The following is a 21,203-nucleotide window of genomic DNA, read 5'->3' on the forward strand; positions in this document are numbered from 1 at the left end:
GAGGTCGGCCAAAAATCTATTAGGATCCAGCCTTGTTAGATCTATTTCTTATGAATATATATTACTTCTAAAAACCCCCAAAGTAGTATAATAAAATTGTTGTCCGGTAAACGGTTTAGAGAGTCTGCTTAAGGTAGCAGACTCGTGTTTGGTTCATTCCACTGGGCAATTGCCTTTCCAGACCCTCACCACCAACAGAGAAGAGCCAAAAGGCCTAATAACTTAAAAAATGTTAGAATTTAAAATATATTAGGGATTTAGAATTTCGTAAGGATATTTGAAAGTGAAGATAAATAATTATTTTGAAAACACTTGAGATATTTTTATTGGAGTTCTTTATAACTCAACTTGAGGTGGAATGTAGCTCCAAAGAATCATAATTCCAGATGACAGTTATTTTCCAGTCATCCCTTAAAGTAGTTTACATGTTATAGCTAAAGCAGTATGAGAGTTCATTCTGGAAAAGTACTCATTGTCCAATGCCTTCTGCTTTCTTACTAAAAGAAATAGCTACATCTAGCTTCCAATCGTTAATGAGTGGATTGTTTATCTGGGGCATTATCTACAACAAAACCATGATCTTAGCTAGCTTTCCCTTGTTTCCTAATACATTTCTGTGCTACTTTTTCCCAGTAAACAGTTTTGTGTGTTTTCAACAAATACAGGCTATCTTTAATCATGCCTGGAAAAACACAGTCAGGAGAATAAATTCCTTCTCCTCTCAACTGTCCTCTTCCCTTCATTATTTTAAAATATTGGAATACTGGAATATGAATTACTTGGATTACTAACCAGTTTTAGTTACCTACAGCACTTACATGGATAATCCAGAAGTTTCTTGCCCTTAAACACATATTAACATTTTTTAAATGCCACTATTACAATTTACTGAATAGTATTTTACAGACATATAAACTCAAATATGCACACATGACTGTCAGTCTCACATTTTATAGAAGTTGAAAAAAAGAGTAGAATACAATGTACCCTTTTCAATTACTATGTCAGAGTAGACTCTCTTCATTATATTACATAACTCCAATTCAAGCTTGCAAAAAAAAAGTAACTTACTGGTTCATGTAAAGGGAAAACCGCAGGGGTATATCTGCCTCTGGTACTACTAGGTACTGGGGCTTGAACTCTTATTATCAAGACTCTACCTCCATCTCCTTTTCTTCTTTTTCTTTGCTTATTGACCTCATTGATTTTTTTTTATTTTGCAGACAGGGACACAAACAGGGAGGGGAGCTACAAGCAGTTGAAACAGCTTCTATTCAGCATTATTACTGAGAAAAAGGTCTAGCATCCAAGTAAGAATCAGTGAAAACTCGGATTGGCCCTACTTGGGTACTAGGATGATCCCTGAACTAACCACTGAAGCCAGAGAGATTGAATGATAGGACTGGCTTTAACTGGCCAGCCTGGGCCACTATATCTATGAGGGGCCTGAGGCTGGGGCATAGCATTGTAATTGAAAGCCCACAAGGGCTGTGTGAGTTGAAGGAGTGCTTCCCCAAAGAAGGGTTAGAATATGTCCATCATTGCTGTCCTCGTGTCAGTTTCTCTAGTTTCTTGGAAATTTTCAAGTGTGTGCCACAATCAGATACTTACATTATCTGATGCAGAGAGAAGAGAAAATATGGGGTGACTAAATACAGGAAGATTCTACACTTTCAACACTGGAACTGATCCATCAGCAGACTGTTAATTCGAGTATGTGATTCTGAATTAGATCTAAATATTTGCACAATGCCCTGGGTCACTTTGCTGTGTTTACTGATTACTGCCTGAAGCCTGAGGCCAATATTTGAGGGGCTACTTGCAGTACTATTTCATTCTAGTCAGTACCTTTGAGTCCTGCGGTAGCACTCACTCATTTACCCACCTGTGTGCTAAGATAAGATAGTTTAATAGCATCGATACCATAGACCAGTTTTAACATTTGAACATAACACAGACTTTGTCCACTAGTTCTTTATATTAATCCTACTTTTATCTACTGGTACAACCAAATTAATTTTTTCAAGGGTGAACAGCTGATATTTCTGAGTTACTTTTCCCAGTTTTTAATTTCTCTCTTCATCATACTTTCATCTGGTATCTATCTTTTAACACATAATAGTAGATTTGGAATAATATGTTTTATAAAAATTCTTTGGGATTAGCAAGGTCCTATACTTCAGGCAAAACTGGCCCAGTTCAATACCCACAGATAAATATATTATGCTTTATTTTTTAAATTGAAATGAAAAATAAAAATCTGGCACCTATTTTGTTATTCATAAATTAATTTTATATCTAATTGGAATAATTAAACTTCTTACCATCCATTTGCTTTTGTTCTTTCTCCAGTTCTGGTTATCTATTTCTTTCCCTAATTATTTTATTGTATGTGATCTTTCTGTCATATGCCTTAAATCTTTGTTGGAAAGAAGTGGGATATTAGTTAATCAATAAATTACTCAAGCAAACTGAAATCACTAATGTATCAGCTGCTCTTCCTGCTCTTCTTTTCTCAGAGAAGATAGAAAATTTATGGTTAATGCCCTCTCAGTGCTTTATAGACAAAAAAATTATTTAATATCACCTAGTGACTATATTTCAAAATTGGATTGCTCTCACAAAAAACTTATTAAATATATTGATAGAAGTCAGTTTATTATAAAATATGTATTTCATTGATAATAAGACTCACTTTTAACTACCTGAATTTTGAATATATCTTGCAAATGTGATAAGAAAGTATTGTGTTGTAGCTTAATTGGCAGTGTTTTTTCTCCCCAACTGGTACTTGAAACATGATGTGTCTTAAAATCAATGGCCTACTGGATTTGATAACACATACTACTCTAATTATCTGCCTTCATTTTCTCAAAGATTTTCATTTACATCAATTCCATTGGCCAACATCTTTTAGGAACACCAAGTTTGGTTTAAAAGATTCCCTTTTGTAAAACTAAGTTTCTTTTTTTTAATCGAAGTATTGTTGATATGCAATCTTATATCTGTTTCAAATGTACAACACAGAGATTCAACAGTTACCCATATTATTAAACCGCACTAGTAATAGTGCAGTTACTATTTGTCAACATAGAAAGATGTTACAGAATCATTGATTGTTTTCTCCATGCTGTACTACTGTCCCCATGACCAACTTATACTGTGATTGAAAATTATTGTGCCCCTTTATCCCCCTCCCCATCCACGCATTCCAGGCCCTCCCACATGGTAACCACCAGTCCCTTCTCAGTGTCTATGAGCCTGCTGCTGAAATTTTGTTCCTTCTGTTTTGCTTTGTATTTACATTCCACAAATAAGTGAAACCTTATGGTATTTGTCTTTCTCTGCCTGACTTATTTCACTCTAGATCCATCCATGTTGTTGCAAATGGAAGGAGTTCTTTTTCTTTTTATGGCTGAATTATATTCCATTGTGTATATGTACCACATCTTCTTTATCCATTCATCTATTGATGGACACTTAGGTTGCTTCCATGTCTTGGCTATTGAAAACAGTGTGGTGATAAACATAGGGGTGCATATATCTTTTTGGATCAGGGATTTTGTTTTCTTCAGGTAAATTCCTAGAAGTGGAATTACTGGGTCAAATGACATTTCTGTTCATAGTTTTTTTTAGAGAACCTCCATACTGCTTTCCAAGTGGCAGAAAGTAAGTTTCTTTTTGTGACATAAATAGTTGATCCTTAATGTTTCTATTTTATAAAATCAAAATTTTGCTATTGTGTGGCTTACCTCAGACCACACATAGAGTAACCAGACCTTTCAGCCATCATTTTCAGAGTTCTTTTCGAATGTACCAAAAAACGTTGGTGTCATTTATATATTAGTTTATTTTTAAGATTTAGAAGTAATTTCACATGTTTCATTCAAAGCAAAAACAACATGATATTGAGAACCTGCAGAACTTATATGTGAAACTATTTACATTAATCTCGATGATTCAGTTTTGACTCTCTTGCTTTAAATCTCTTTGGTATGTTTCTGTTCTGATTTAGTGCCTGGTTAAGATTAATGTTACAGGGTAATTTACTGCAGCTTCACAGATGGTATTTCAATCTTCATAAATGGACTTTGGAATCTACGCACAATGCCATATAATGTTAGGTTAACATCAGTGTAAATGTTGAACTTAAAACAGTTCTAAAAGATCATGATAGAAATTTCATTATCCCTTTCTAAAAACCATAAATTCTGAAGAGATTTCATGGGCTAAGTATTTTTACTTCACTGGCATGGCTAACATAAAACTATCTCTTTATATTTGAAATCACCTGCCCCTATATGTTGAAAATAAACATAAAAAATTAATTACCTGGTTTTAAACTATTCTAAAGTTCTAGTCACAGGAGAAGTTACTGTTCTTATTTTTACAGCTTCCTATGTGAAATGCTTTATAGAATCCACAAACACACACTGCTTTTAGTGTCTTTCCTTTGATGTCCATAAAAGGCCCATTCAAAACTGCAGGTAAGTGTTCCTAATGTGCATAACAGAATTTGGCTGAAGTTATTTGAAGCTATTAGAGATAACCATTCTCTTTACATGTCTTTTGAGGGAAAAACTGGTACCAACAATACCAGTTCAGCTGTAATTAGTATAACTAACAACTAATATGAAAGAGCAGACTCGGGGTCATTCTTAAGAATTTAAAGGTATTAGCAGGTTAAGGTTGTAGGACGTCCGATCCCCTGGCTTCATCTGTTGGCCTGGCTGGTGGGATTTGTTGAAGTCATCAGTGCCCTCTAACCCCAAGGTGTTGCTCTCTCATAATTTACTGGTCGCATGCCAAGTTCCTCTTTCCTGTCTAGTGAGATGAGATGACTTTGGGGATGGCAAATTCATTTAAAAGTTCTCGTTACAAATGCCTGCAGATTTTCAACCTTTTACTGTAGATGAAGGATTACAGATTAATTTGCTTTAATGTTCTTGTCCTACCAGCCTTCAACTACATGAAATTGTCATTTTGCTACATTACAGAATATGATTTGTTGAGACCATTTAACATGTATTATAAGAGGAACGCTTAAAATCTAACTATTAAATCAGATGTTGTGTAACTGATTCTAATACATACTGAATATTCCACTTTTTATAGGCCACTTCTTCAAATTTAATTGCCCACCAGTGGCTTTTGTTGATGTTTACAGTCAACTTTAATGCACTTAAAGGACAAGAATTTAAGGGAGGAATAACCTCTTGTGTTCACGAGGTGTAGCTAACCCCTCTCTTCTAGTACCTGGTTTTGGATTCTTCCTCATCTCATTATATGATACCAGCACATAAACAAGAGGGATGCCGTAGACCTTTAATCATTCTTTCCCTTTTCCCATTAAAGTCATGCGTGTAAGATTGCTTTTAGTTTCTTTCTACCTAGAAAAGCTAGAAAGTTCTTTTTTGTTTTTTGTTTTTTTTATTTTAAAGCAATGGGCAGCAAGGCAGCATTATTAAGGAGTCAAAAGGAGACTTTTCCCTTTCAACTTTTTATGTTACTACCTTGGTCTCAGACCATCATTACTATTATATATGTACTATAGATGTTTTTAACTATAGGTTACTTACTATCCATGAGTAAGCTGGGGCAGGTCCTAGTAAAGTTTGGAGGTGGGAAGCATCTAACCACAGGACCCCGAGGAAAAGAAAAGAAAATTTAAAATTCAGGTTATCCTAGGGCACTGGATACATGGATATCTAAATACTTAAAGAATACAGACTTAAAAATCATAGTTCTCATATAAGTACCACAAGGAATTAATCAGATATATTCTTCCCTTGCGACCTCTATTTCAGTGTTTTATACACACACCACTGGTAGTTCATGGGTGAACTGTTTTTTGTTTTGTTTTGTTTTAGTAGTTAACTTGTTTATTCTAATATGTATTAGAAAAAGATATGAATAACACAGAAACACATTTAATGGATATTGCTGCTTAAGACTAGACAAATATAAAAAGTAAGTTGATGTAAAGAAAATCCCAGATATTTTAACAGCACTAGTAATTTGTATACATGGCAAAATTCATAAAAATATTGCACAAGTGACTGAAGTTAGGGAAACCATGCTCTGACTAAGCATGAAATTCCCATAATATTTCTTCTAGTGAAGAACTCACAAGATGCTCTTAGTTCTTCATTTCTACATGCTATCTATTGATCATCAGTTATGTAATTCACATGTATGTATGTGTGTACCTGGCACTTTCACCTTTTGTTTCCAAAACAAGTCAGCTTCTCTGGGCTTTTCTTGGACTAGCTGATATCTGAAGTTCCTTCCAATCAGAGTTATCCATCAGCTGATAAGCTCCTCAAAATTGGAACCACATACATAAAACTTGATCTAAGTAGTAGTTAGTTTAGTCACAACCTCAAGCCATCATTAATCCATGTCCTTTTTGCTTAATTCACATATTCTGATAACAAATTTAAGAATGTTTCACATATCCGTGTGTTTGACCCAAACTAACAAATAATTTTAATTACCGCACCAATAATTTAAAACTTTTTAAAAATGAAGAGCAGACTGGTGCTACTTAAAGTTCACACAAGCACCAATTTTTTTTCATGGTAGCATTTCCTGAGCAATGACACCTAAGACAATATTGCAACATCTTATTTTCTTTCTCTTCCATAACAATTAACTATGAGAGAAAGACATCAAAGCTGAGCTGACTTCAAAGCCTGTAACGCTTATGGTTTCCAGCTATTACTGTAACTAGCTGTTTCCCCTAACAGCAATTCATCTTTATTCCCCCCACAACAGGCTGCATCTGCCACTCTGCTCTCTACCTCACCAAGCCAGTTGGGTAGGAATAGGGCCTGGGCATTAATTCTTTTTTTTTAATTCCAGTAACAACTTTTTTGTTGTTGAAGTGTAGTATGATTTTTAAAATGGACTGAAGACCTGAATAGGCATTTTTCGAAAGAAGACATATAGATGGACAACAGACACATGAAAAGGTGGTCAATATCACTAATCATCAGGGAAAGCAAATCAAAACCACAGTGATACATCACCTCACAACAGGAAATAACAAGTGTTAGTGAGGATGTGGAGAAAAGGGAACCCTTGTGCCCTGTTAGTGGTAATGTAAATTGATGCAGCCACTGTGGAAAACAGTATGGAGGTTCCTCAAAGAATTAAAAATAGAAATACCTTAAATTTCACTTCACGATATTTATCCAAGGAAAACACAAATCGCTAGTTGAGAAAGATACATGCATGTTTATTTCAGCATTATTTACAATAACCAAGGTATGGAAGCAACCTAAGTGTTCATTAGTAGATGAATGGATAAAGATGCAGGACATTACAGAAATTCATCTTACAGAGCAGGCGGCCTTGCTAGGTTCTACCTGCTGTCTCCTGCCTTCCCTTTTTCCAAACCTATCAAATTAAAAATTAATACCCCTGAAACAAATCTCAAAGTTTAACCAGTCCAGAGAATTAGCATATTAGCTTAATTTCAAAATTTTACCACTAAAAAATAGACGATATAATTTATTTACTTACTCACTTTTCCCAAAATTATGCACAGGGCCTTAGGCTATGTTCACATTAAACATACGAAGTTCTTCATTGTGTTTATTTCAAAAGCATGATAGACCTATGTGGGTAAGACTGTATATACACCTACCACTTTAGATAGGCATCAAAAATGAAAAATTTTAAGTGAGTCTGGTATTTGGCCCTGTAAATCAATGAAGTTAAAAGGAGTGAATCTAAAACATTGATTGTTCATCTCAATGCCTAAAATGTAATTCTTGGAAGAGCATGCTTTCTCTAGTAGGAGAAAGAAAGTTCCATACATGTATCATTTTCCAGCTATATGAAAGTTAATATATTAAAGTTTGAGCTTGTTCTATACTCATAGCCAAGTAGATACTAAAATATTTTACAAGCCAGTTTAAGAACTGTAGAATATTTTCAGTTTTTCTTTTAATAGCCCAGATAAAATTTTGAATTCTTTTCCTTGAATAACTTGGCACTGTTGGTGGTAGGTATTCAGTACCCCAGGGAAGGGAGCAGGGGGGGCAGCTGTGGAGATCTGGTAGCTCGCACCCAGCTCTTCAAGTTATGGCACCAAAGGAATTTGCAGAAGCCTTAATGATTTAGCTGTTCCCAACCCTGAACCATATATGATGTTCTGAATAGTTTATGACAATGAATTTGACTGTGGATTATGGAAATTAAACTGGCTCAGTATAATGGTTGTATTGTTTGAGAAATGGAATGGGCTACATTATAAACTAGTGAGCTTCCTGTCTCTTGAAGCATTGAAGTAAAGACTCAGAGACCACTTTTCAAGACTCTGATAGAGGGAGTTCTTATATTTGATAAGGATTACTAAAGAATTTTTAATATCTATTTCAATTCCATGGTTCTGTGTTTCTAAAATTAAAAAGATATGAGGGGGTATGCGCAATTTAATTAGTAGTTTAAAACCTATACATGCTTAAGTTACTCTACAAGAAGATATGTCAAAGAAATAATCTTCCCATGTTTTCTTCCGTCTGCTACCTCTATAGCTTTTCTTCTTCCTTCCTAATTACAACCCTTAAATAGAATTCGTGCCTCATATCGAATTTACCGAGTATCATAATTCCTCCAAGCGGTAAAGATACCTCAAGACAAATGCTGGGCATAGAAGCCACAGGGCATAAATCTGCAAAGAAGTAAAAAGCTAACCTTTTCAAACAATATGGCTTCTCTCTCACTTACCAACTTAACATTTCCCTGTATGGCCCCGGAAGATGACTGGTTAGCCAGAGACGGGTAAGATTCCTCAAGGGAGGAACAACCTAAGACAGGCACAGTTGCAGGGGGGCCATCAGGTGAGAAATTGGGGATCAACAGAGGTGAGGCTTAGAACCTCTCCCCGCTGTTTTGAGAGAAATCTTCTGCATCTGTGGATGTTTTATTGCCCTTGTCTAGCTTGGATTAACACATAGTCTACAGGCACACACCTGATCATCTACATTTGCTCTCTTACAACACTAAACTAAGTTTTCTACCTTTATCTTACATCTACCTACCACTTCAGCATTTTATTAAAAATAAAAATAATAATAATAATAATAATAATAATAAAGGAGAAATGTGGTATCCACATATAAATCAAGTATAAAAATCAAATGAATATTCATATTTGACCTGATTGTTTATAGTTCATAATGCCAGATGAAAACCGAAAGTTTCTGTCATGACTGCCCTTGTATTGTTCACCATGTAAGAACTTATTCACTATGTAAGAATTTGTTCACCATGTAAGAACTTGTTCGTTATGCTTCAGAAGATTGGAGACTGATGAGAATTAGGCTTGGGGTGGATTAATGATTGTGCATTGAGCATTGACTCCCCTATACAGAATTCTATTGTTGTTAACAACCATTTGATCAATAAATATGAGAGATGCCCTCTCAAAAAAAAAAAAAAGATATGAGGGAATAGAACTGAAGATTATGTGATGACAATAGTATGGGGCTATTGACAGCAATTTAGTAATTAGATTTCATTTTTAAAAAGGACTCATAAATTTCTCCCCAGTTCTGTTTCAAAGGGACTTGAAAAGGGAAAGGCATGATGGCGTGAATAGGTAGGGTAACCAGGATGATGTGCATCTCTTGTAGTGTTGAAGGTTGGGAGAGAACGGAACCTACTCTGAAATGCTCAGAAAAATGAGCATAAGGAAAATGACAAGGGAACTTTTTTAAAGAGTGGCAACCCAAATGGATTCCCACAGTGCTAGAAATAGAAACCAAAGGATTTTATGTCTATATGACTTAAAGGAAGGTAACAAAATAAGTAGAAAAATGAGAAGTTAAAATTTTAAGTTATTGAGGGGCTCTCTTGTCCCCTCCTGGCCAGAGCCAGGACCTCTGTCCTCCGCTTTATCTCTAAATAAAAGCCTCTGCCTTGCTCTCCTAAAAAAAAGAAAAGAAAAAAAAAGTTTTAAGTTATTGGAAATAAATAATACATGGACTTTTTAAAAGGTTCAATTTGAATTAGGAAGGACACTGAATAAGCAGCTCCTGCAAGGAAATAATGTGGCCACAGCAGCTTGTGAGCAAAACAACCTTTGCACATGTCTTTTAACAAACAGATAAGAAAGGGAGAATCAGGAGAAAGAGACCCAGGAATCATGCTAAGATATAATGAAAAAGTGCATGGAAGGTTTAACAGTAGAAAGAGAAGGAATATGTTGATTGAAAGTTGTAGAAATCTTATCTGTAGGGAATTTATTAATTGATATTTCTCCCCAGTTCTGTTTTGAGGAGCATAATAATTGCAGGGAACTAAGAAAAAGCATAATGTAAGTGCAGAGTGATGAGATCCACCAACCAAAATGTGGCTTAGGGCCAGTTATTGAACAACTCTGGATCATTCATCATTTTAGATATTAGTTAAGTAGATGATTTTCATGATCTTTTCCAGCTCTGAGATTCTCTCCTAGTGCCTTAATTCAGACCAAATTAAATACGCATTCCATAGCCTAAGAATTCAAACAGACCGAATGTGTCAGCTTGCAACACCTGGTTCATTCTGACCTATAGATAACAGCCATGGTAGAAACTCAGGATAATTTTGTGAAGATACCAACATTTTCAGGTGCATATAACTTACTGAGTGCTCACTTCAGCAGCACATACACTAAAACTGGAACAATACAGAGAAGATTAGCATGGCCCCTGCGCAAAGATGACACGCAAATTCATGAAGCGTTGCATATTTTTTTCTAGGTAAGCAGCTTCATCTGAAAAAATTCATACCTGGAGAGACAAGGTATCTTTTCATATAAATGTAGGCTTTCATTTTTTACAATAATAGCACGTGGTAGAAATTTACAAAATCTTTGGGCTTCACCATTTGAAAACTGCAGCATGAACATTAACTGCAACATACTTTCCCTTAAGTGCTGTCATTGAAATGGCCACTTGATGCATGTTCAATGAATTTAACTTACTAATTAATTAAAAATATCAAAAAAAAAGGTATGGAAAAATCTCCTGTATGGGGAGATAAGAAGTGAAGATACCAGTGATGCTGGAAAAATGAAGTAGTGCTAGAAAAAGTGAAGGTGAACCCCTCAATTTGAATTTAAAGAGATGATTGGATGTCTACAGAAGACATCCAAGAGAAAGCCAGCAACGTTGCTTCAAGAATGGCATTTACATCATAAATGAATCTGTAGGTTTGATTTACTGGCAGTAAAGTGATACAGAAATCTCATTAATAGATGTTTTCCAATGAAGAGGAAAGAGGTACTACCAAAGAGCCTTTAGAGAGAGAAGAAAAAATAACAAAATACCAAATCTATAAAGATGAAAAATGTGGAAAAATAATTTCAATTGCCATTTCAACCTAAAATCAGTAACATATCAAGGTAGTTTTCCTCAGTATTAGACCACTCCCTGAAAGTAAAATGTACAGATCTTTTGTGTTGCTATTAACATAATTAAGTATTTTCCAAAAGTGTTAAGTCTCTCATTTTCTGGGAAAAGGGCCATACACCTAACTGGGATTATATGTGACTATTAATTGTGGTTGCAGACTCTAAAGAATCTACTTTATTATACAATTAAATTACAATTTGTATACCTTGGTATAATTTTTTTCCAAGCTTTGGTATTCTGGGTTTCCTGAATATCCATATAAAAGCTTATCATTATTCTGAATTATGTTGTATCCTCTATTTTGAAATAAGAATATGAATTTTTCTGAAATGGCCATTTAGAATAACATCAGTATTATTCAACACTTAAATCATTATTTTATGATTGGGAACTTTATGCCTCTCCTCATGGTATATTAATCTATGAATGGAATTTGTCTTATGAATAACACATTAATAGGAAGTTAGAAATAAATGTGATTCTTTGAGTGTGTTTTATTTAACAGTTTATACCTCAGTATTGATCACTGACATGCTCTCCCTTGCTAAGTGCCATTAATCCATTTATGCTGCTCATTGGAATGAAAAGAAATTACCAAAGAATTTTCCATGTTTAAGTCAATTCCTCTGTATTTGTGGATTGTTTAGCCTTCTTATTTCTTCTATGTATATTATCCTTTTGAAGATCCTTAACACCAATTTTGTTTTTTTTTTTTTTACTAACAACAACAAAAACAAAACAGCTGTGGCAGCGGTTGTAAGCCACTTGGCTGAAGTCCAGCTTCCGGGCGTTTGGCCACATTTAGTTCCCAGTGCTGGGCTGAGAAGGCAGAAGTGGTACAGCTCTGTGCTGACCAATTGTCATGACCACTCCTACCTCATTCTTAACATTTTGATCCTAATCTACTTGTACACATAATGTACTTCACCAGCTGCAAAAGAAGGTGTAAAAATCTAGAATCAATTAACCAATGTGGTATCTCAGGATCCATGGCATTTTTTTTTCTTAGTGTTATAAAGGAAGCATTTGCTCAATAATACAATTTCATCCTATGTTTCACATGTGAAAAGACATTCCAAAAAAATCTCCAAAACCTAAGTGAAGTACACATATCAAACTATTACTATAAATAGACAGTATTTTTTGTTAGTCTGAAGAATATACTTTAATGTTCATCAAGAAAAATAATATGGCTTGTGCTTAGCTGATTATACTTTGCACATTGAATCAGAATGTCAGAATCTTCTAAATAAATTGTTATTATGGAATTAAGCAGAACTTCAGCTTTAAATTTGTATAATTCACTCCAATGTAAATTTCTTTTCATTGAAGAATACATTCCTCTGCCATAAATTGTACTGAGTATGAGCAGCAGTCATTTGAGGTTCATTGAAAATATTGGAGAACATCATGTTTCCTGTCCTTTCGTTAAGCTTGGCATATTGATTTTTTTTGCACAGCTTGCAGGACAGAAAGGTGATATACAGCTATGGCAAGACAAGCTGACCACATGTGAGTTTGTTGAGTACTGCTGGATTAGCAGAAATTGTCTGACTGTGTAAATACAAGATTCGACTTCTCCAGGAATGGTTTATGACTTAATCAATTAAAATAACAAGTTTTTATTTTATTACCCAGAATAAATCATTAGTAAAACTCATTTGTTCCTGATCACTCATTTGTAGGATGTTTACATTCATTTTGCTTATGTATTTCAAGGAAAGTAATAAATATGTGGCATTAGACCCAAAGATAAGGATATAATAAATGTTACCTATCACTTTAATAATGATTCACACGTTTTGTCAACAGTGAGATTCTCTGTTTTTACTTAAATTCACCATTGCATTTCTTTTTTAGTATCTCAGTAGCATTCATGCTTTTGTTTCCCTTAGGCCCAGATGTGGCTAGGATTCGGGTTTGTCTAACACTTCTTTCTTGCTGCATTTAAATAAAGAACCTTGTGGAAAGGGAGTCTGAAGTAGTAGGGCTGGTTTGCTCTTCTCTTCACCTTATTAAACCTCCTCTTTAAATGTGTCCATTATACAGTTCACCTTGCCTGACTTCAAAGAGTGCAGATGGAGAGAGGATGAGGTATAACTCAGCAGAATGGGTTACCCATGGTTCCTTAGAAATGCTAATGCTTTATCTGTCAGGTTTATACAGTTCTTTGAATTCTCTCAGAAGCACAGAAACCGTTGTGTCGTTTTCTGCAGAACAAAAGTGACAGTCTATCTGTAACTAGGAGATGGCCGTAATACCACGTACATGGATCATGTTGTTACCTGCCTTTCAAGAAAATACTTTCTCTCAAACATTTCAGTCTCTCTAAATGTAGGTTTCTTTTTTTAAGCAAGATTTTTTTCGAAAATTTTTTTTCAAAATTTTCTGTACTTGTTCTCATTACTTTTAAACAGTACATCTTATGAGATTGCATGCCAAATTTGTTAGAAACAAGTCTCTTACAATTACCTGGAAGAATGCAAAGCATGAGTGTTTCCCCAATAAAAAAGGCGGAAAAGGGTCAGAGCAAAGAAGAAAGTGCCACTGGTTTGTGTTAGGTGACACTGTGCCCTGCTTGTCTAATTTGATTACATAGAGCCCCTGAAGCCTCAGGCAAAGCTGATTTTAGCTATAATCAGCTTCTTAACCTTTTGAGAACTAACGTAAACACTACCTAGCAGTGGTTAATTATGTTGCTCTGCTATACACTACAAAGTGCAAAGGTAAAAGTGTACAACTACAGTAACACATGTTGTGACAATTTAACAAGATGACTTAAGGGGATTGCAACAGAGTGCAGTTCTATTATTTGTGACAAATTTTAAAATAACAAAGATTTAAGGGTGCTTTTTAAAATTTTTGAACTATCGTTTTTTCCAAGTTTCATCCATAAGTCTAAAATTCATGTACTACCTTTTCCTTTGTGCTGCCCTCACATTTGTACTTTCTCAGAAACCTCTTTTGATTCTACATACATTTTAGAAATGCAAGAGTGTTCATACACTTTCATTCTTTCATTTTCAGAGTAAACAAAAGTTATTGCCATAGTCATACAAGTGAAATCCTCTTGGTTCACTTTTATAGATAGTTAAAATTCATTAGAAGAATGGAATTCCTTTATAGTTAAACAGAATATTGTAGCTAAATAGGTAAGAAGCTAACTTTTTTATTTAAAACAGGAGCTCTTGATGCAGGGATCTGATGTGTCGTATGGGAAATTAATACGTCAGATAATTTTACTGTCTGCAGTTGGTCTAACTCTGGTGTAGTGAAGTGACTAATGGAGTAGAGAACTATAAAGATTGACTAATGTACTTATCAAGGCTATCTTCTCAAAGTCGTATTTGCTGGGAAAACTCCACTAGGAATATTCTCCTGAGTGAGAGTTGCAGAGACCAAGAGGAGCCATAAGCCATTACCCTGTATTGTTAGGCCTCTTACCAGCAATTTTACCTAAAATTTCATGTCCCCCAAAAATTCTGAAGAGTAGAATCTTAATGCTCCCTAGTAACACACACAGTCACTCTGTATGTAGAGTGTGAGCCAGGCATCTGTGTTTTTCAAAGATCCACAAGTAATCCCTAGTGATTCCCCAGGTTTAGGACCCACTGACATACCCATTATATTCCTTTCCTTGCTTTAGTTATTGGGAAGCTTAGAGTTACATTTGCATTACATCTGTAGCAACTAAACAGGACTAATCACACCCATTCATCATTTTCTTATCCATTTTTGCTTTTGCCTTGACTTCTTCAAATGTTGTACTTTCACTAAATTTTATATTGTGTTTATTTTTAACAGCATTATTGAGGTGGAATTTCAATCCTATAAATAAATCCATTGTAAGTGTAAAATTGAAGAATTTTTCAGCAAATTTATAGTTGTGCAGTCATCACTACAAACCAATTTTAGAATATTTCCATTATCCCCAAAGCATTTACTTGTGCCCATTTGCAGTTAGTCCTGCCTCCTACCCATAGCTCCAGACAACCAAAGAGTTACTGTCTCCATAGATTTGCCTTTTCTGCAAATATCATATAAAAGGAATCATTCAATATGTAGTCTTTTATGTCAGGCTTCTATCACAATATTTGTGCAATTCAGCCACATTATAACACATGAGTCATTCATTCCTTTTTTATTGCTAAGTAGTAATCCATTGATGGTATGCCATATTTTGTCCATTTACCAGTTGATGAACATTTGAATGTTTTGGAGCTATTATGTATGAATATTGCTATGAACATTCACATATAAACCAGTCCATATATATGTTTTCATTTATCTTGAGTACATACTTACTAGTGGAATTGCTGTGTCGCATGGTTAAGTTTATGTTTAGCTTTTTGAGGAACTATAATACTGTTCTTCAAAGTGGCTCCCCCATTTTATGTTCATACCAGCGAAGTGTGAGAGTTCATTTCTCCATATCCTCACCAGCACTTGGTAGGGTCAGTCTTTTTGATTATAGCCATTCTAGTAAATGTGTAGTGTTATCTCATTTTGGTTTTAATTTGTATTTCCCTAGAGACTATTTGATGGTGAGTGTGTTTTCATGTGTTTAATAAGCCATACATTTATCTTCTTTGGTGAAATGTCTATATTCCTTTTGCCTATTTTTTAATCTGATGTTTGTCTTACTATTAGATTGAAGGAATTCTTTGTATATTCTGGATATAAGTCCCCTATCATGTATGTGATTTACAAATATTTTATCCCAAGCTGTGGCTTATCTTTTCCTTTTCTTAGTGGTAATCTTTTAAAGGGCAGACATTTTTATGAGTTCAAAATTTGATGAAGTTCAGTTTATCATTCTTTTTCTCTTATGGGTCATGTTTTTGGTGTTACATCTAAGAAATCTTTGCCAAGCTCAAGGTCACAAAGATTATCTCCTATGTTTTATTGTAGAAGTTACATAGTTTTAGTTCTTACGTTTAAGTATGATTAATTTGGAGTTGATTTTTGTATATGGTATGTGGTAAGGATCTAAGTTCATTTTTTGGCATGTGGATATTTAATTTTCTCAGAACTATTTGTTGAAAAAAAAATCTATCCTTTTCCCATTGGATTGCCTTGGGGCTTTCTCAAAAAATCAACTGACCATAAAGTGGGGGTTTATTAATACACTTTATATTCTGTTCTATTGATCTATATATGTCTGTTTTTTACGCCAGTACCATGCTGTTTTGAACACTGTAGCTTTATAGTAAATTTTCAAATTAGGTAGTTTAAGTTCTTCTACTTTATTCTTTATTAGATAATCTATAATCTATTAGCAATTATTTTTAATTTTCTTGCACTTTTTTTGTTAAGTATATTCTTAAGTTTTTATTCTTTTTGATGCTATTGTGAGTGGAATTCTTAATTTCATTTTTGAATTCCTTATTGATAGTATAAAGAGTTATAACTGATTTTTGTACATTGATTTTGTATTCTGTGACCTCAGTAAAACATATTTATTCTAAATTTTTTTGGTAGAATCCTTAGAACTTCCTACATATATAGGACCATGTCATCTATGAACAAAGAAAGTTTACATCCTCCTTTCCAATTTGCATGCTATTGATTTCTTGCCTTATTGCACTGACTGTAACCTCCTGTCCTATGTTGAAAAGGAGTGGGGGGAACAGTTCTAGATTCTGAGTTTTTTCCTTTGAGGGTCATTATTTTGGGTTGTTGGTTGGTTTTTCTTTTTAGAAAGTTGCCTGAACTTAATCTCCAGAATCTGTCTCCCCTTTAGGATATACATGCTAATCCCTCTCTCTCTCTCTCTCTCTCTCTCTCTCTCTCTCTCTCTCTATTTATTTATTTAAATTTAGGCTGGCTTCCTAGAGATCACCCCTTTGCCTGAATCATTTAATGGTCAGAGTTCTGGTTCGGTCATCCCAAACCAGCAAGCTCCTCTGGATGGATGGATGCGTGTGCGAGTAGCAGGGTGCATTCAGAGCTCATAGTTTGAAGTCTACCCCAAGCTCTTATTTTCTGCCTGGCTTCTCTGGGACTTCTGTGCCAGCACACAGCTACCAGTCAGGAGAGGTGTGCCAGGCACTCATCTAGTCCCTTAGCAGCTCTCTCACTTCCAAGGATCTCCTGTGAAATTTCTGGTTAGTCTGCTGGTCTGCTGCTCACCCCAAGTGAGATCACAGCTTCAGTCTGGCAGAGCCATGGGCTTTTGTGGTTAGTTTCCCACTGGGTTTGCTTTATTTGCTGATAACACTGTTGGGCACAGGTTCTTCTTCTACTTCCAAATCCAGTTCGGCCCTCCTAGCAGCGAAGCTGCAGGTTTTCGCAGCCAGCCACACCCTGGAAGCACTAGTGTGCCTAGCGGGCTGCCCACCACAGATGGCCACTGTTCTTACTGTAGTTCAGCAGTTGTTCATGAATAAACACTTCTCAATTTGTTGCTTGCCTTTGGTTGATTTCTAGAGTGATGAAATAGTTGGACTTGACAATTTTGTCGACTTTTATAGTTAGTTGTATTTGGGGAGAAGATTTGCCAGCCTCTTCATTTGCCATCACTGGAAGTCCTGCCTGGGTTCCTTTTTGTAAGCCACAAACACTTTTTGGAACAGGATGGAACAGTAAATGTGTAAATACAGAATAAGATAAAATAGAAAAGTAAGCAAGGATAAAGGAAATATAAAAATAAGAGCATATATTCCTTATGAAGCAACAATAATCATTAACTCCTATGACACAATTTCCCATTGTGGCACCAACTGGAAGCTGTCTTGGTCTTTCAATAGAGGGTTTTGCCCTGTCAGAAGATACAAAATTCCAGATCACCATTGATTGCTTGTCATTGAGATGTAAAGTAAATGGGGAAAAAAAGGTATGTATCTGACCCAAAAAAATAGAACAAGTTGGATCAAAATGCCACCCTGGGATCCTTTCTGTTTCATTTTATTTTGTTTTCTCCCAAAGGTCAGATCCCAAAATTTGTACAACTTTAGACTATAAGAATGCTTTAGAAAATGTGTAGCGATAAAACTGCCAGATTGAAGGTTTCTTAAGTGCTACTGTCCAAAATCACTAGGCATGCTTAAAACCAGTAATTCTTGTCAGAATATACACTCTCAGTGTGTGACTTTTATCTGCAGGTGGCAGAGCATATGTTTGAGCACCACAAAGTGTAAGGTGGCAGAGGGAGGATATTTAATGTGTTGTAACCTATTTTTATTTTTAATTTTTTTCTTATAGCTGCTTAGTCCTGGTCAAAAGCAGGCTAACCAAAATATCTTCAGATCTTAAGGATTATATTTAAATTAAGAAACAAATGATCTCAAATATAATTGTCATTTGTTTTTATTTAGCACATGATTCAAGGTTATTGGACCAGCATCTCCCGTAAAAATAAATACAGTGATATCTTACATAACTGAAGTCCAGAGAGTGGGTTCTACTCTTGAAATGAATTTTCTGCTTAAATTATAATTAACCCATTAAATAATAAGTCACCTTTGCTTTTATCCCTACCATAAACTATTTTCTACCATAGGAAAGAGCTACCTAGGTATGGCTAGCAATTACATGTAATAAGCAAATAGACTTAGCATTTTCTGACTGATATAGGTCTTACTGTATGACTCAGAGTTATCATTCTCTGCATTAATCATAATTCAGGCCTTAATAAAAGACAGGAGTTACAAATTCAAACCCCAACTGATGAGTGACATGCAGGAATACAAGCCCAATGTTGTCAGATTTCCAGTTTTCCCAAAGAAGACAGAAATCTTATATTCATTTGAAATCTCTCTAGTTTTACTTATTACAACTAACTGAAGTTTGTAAAACTATTACAGGACAAAAAAAATAAAAATAACTACCATCCAGATCAGGCCCATAGGCAGCCAGTTTGCTAACTCTGATAGGGAAGAACTGTCAGCCTGTTCTGCTGACAGCTTCTACCTGATACCCTGTCATGTATGTCTTGTTCAGAAAAGAATGTACAACATGATCCCCAAATGAATGTCTTCATAATTTTACTGTAGAATTCAGCGGCAATATGTTTTAGTGGCAAATGCATTGAACTAAGCATCCAAAAACCTTGATTCTGAAGTTAGTTATGTTTCTGAAGCCCTTCCTACATCAACCAGACCCTGGGCTAACCATTTTAGATGCAGTAACTCATTTACTTCTAGTTTTGGTTTTGCTTTTTAAAAGGTTTATAATGTTAAGTCAGTCATTTAACTTCTGTCGGTCTGTTTCCTCTACTTGAAAAATTGTAGGACAAGATATACACATATACGTATATGATTAAACTAGACAATCTGTTAAGAACTCTTTCAGCATGAAAATTCTTTCATCTGGAGAATATAAGGTTAGAGTCAATGAAACAAAAATAAATTTTCAACAAGACTATAATTTTTATTTGTACGAGTATATAGCCCATTATTGCATATAACACAAATAAAAGTAAATACATAATCTTCAATTCATTTACGTTTCTTTAACAAGTATGCTCTGAAGATTTCAGTTGAGTTAGGAAAGAACCCTAATACCCACTAACCTGGGGTTGAAAGGCCTGGACTCTGTGTCCTGGAGGAACATAGGATCTCATTGAGGCAGTGCATCATGTACTTGAAACTTGAATTAAAGCAGAAAATAACTCTCTAGATGAGGGTTACACACAGCAAGGTTTATTCCACAGCTAACAGAATGGATGTGCAGATATGCATGGTGTGTCTTCGGAAGAGGAGACTTGGGAAAGGGGAATATTTGAATTGGGAGGTATAGAGGACCATTTAAGATGGAAAAACACCTCAGAGTCTGAAATCAGAATGTTATCATACCAAATAGAAGGCACATTGTCTTCATAGTGTTTACACTATGAAGTGTAAACACAATAGTGAGAAATTTTACAGAAAAGTCAGGATTATTATAATGCATTGCCTAACTTTTCCTTTTATGAAGTAGATGACTATATAAAGACTCTTGTGACTCAATATGACTCTTGTGACTTTGACAGAAAACAGAAATACTTGAGATGCAGTTGTTAAATAAATCATCTTGTTTGCAGCTAACTCTCAAATGGTTCTGGGGGAAAAATGAAGGGCATGTGGCAAAATGTTAACAATTAATGAATCCAGGGAAAAGGTATATGGACAATCATTGTACTATCGCAATTCCTATAATAAGCTTTAAATTTTTTTACTATTAAAGTTGAAGAGGGAATAAAAGAGAGGGAAATGATTAAAGAAAAGTCCTCTAAGTAACTTAAAGATTGAAGAATAGAAAATACTTAGAACTGAACCATAATAAAAATACAAAAGCTTTTTGGTATAGCTAGATTGCTAAACAGAGAACTTTATACCCTTAAATGCTAAATTAAAAAAGAATAAATGCTAAAGATTAATGAGTATTTTTATTTAAAAATTAAATATGTAAAGTAAATTTAAAAATCAGTATAGTGATTATGCTGTACATTTGTAAAGTAATTAGTATTATGAATTTATTAGTATTATGAATATTTGGTAAAATTATTTCATTTCAGACTTCTCAAATCTTAGCACATGGATCTTGCATTGTATCCTGTAGGCAGAAAAAAAAAATGACTGTTTTGTACTTCAAGAAGGGTAAATATAAAGCATTAAATTCTGTTTATTAACAACTAAATCTCTAGTTTCTGGTAAGATTTTATTTACTTATGTAACACAAAGCATAGTTGCTCAGCTTCCAGTGAATTTTGGGCAAAATAAATATATTCTCTCATTGTCCTTGTCTTATTTTGCCAGAACTGTAAATATGTATCTATAATAATAGTTTTTAACTATCCAGATCATCAATTTCCCT

At 34.7% G+C, this 21,203-nt stretch overlaps 1 protein-coding gene and 1 non-coding gene across 19 annotated transcripts in view; both read left to right on the forward strand.

The window, feature by feature from the left end:
- FAM172A (family with sequence similarity 172 member A) overlaps positions 1-21,203 on the forward strand; it is a 466,743-nt gene that overhangs the window by 358,174 nt on the left and 87,366 nt on the right. For 2 of the 18 annotated variants that reach the window (XM_057493476.1, XM_036925690.2), the window contains 2 exons: positions 10,755-10,797; positions 12,869-14,813. The exons of 15 other annotated variants lie outside the window; for them this stretch is intronic. In XM_057493476.1, the coding sequence (XP_057349459.1) occupies positions 10,755-10,797; positions 12,869-12,914 (89 nt within the window). In that variant the 3' untranslated portion in view covers positions 12,915-14,813. Of the gene's footprint in view, positions 1-10,754; positions 10,798-12,868; positions 14,814-21,203 lie in introns of those variants that run through there. One more of the 18 variants, XM_036925696.2, reaches the window with a different exon arrangement.
- Positions 10,642-10,748, forward strand: LOC118932377 (U6 spliceosomal RNA). Its single transcript, XR_005032747.1, has one exon. It is a non-coding gene; the product is annotated as a U6 spliceosomal RNA (small nuclear RNA).

This window comes from Manis pentadactyla, chromosome 2, assembly GCF_030020395.1.
Source record: "Manis pentadactyla isolate mManPen7 chromosome 2, mManPen7.hap1, whole genome shotgun sequence".
Taxonomy (NCBI): Eukaryota; Metazoa; Chordata; class Mammalia; order Pholidota; family Manidae; genus Manis; species Manis pentadactyla.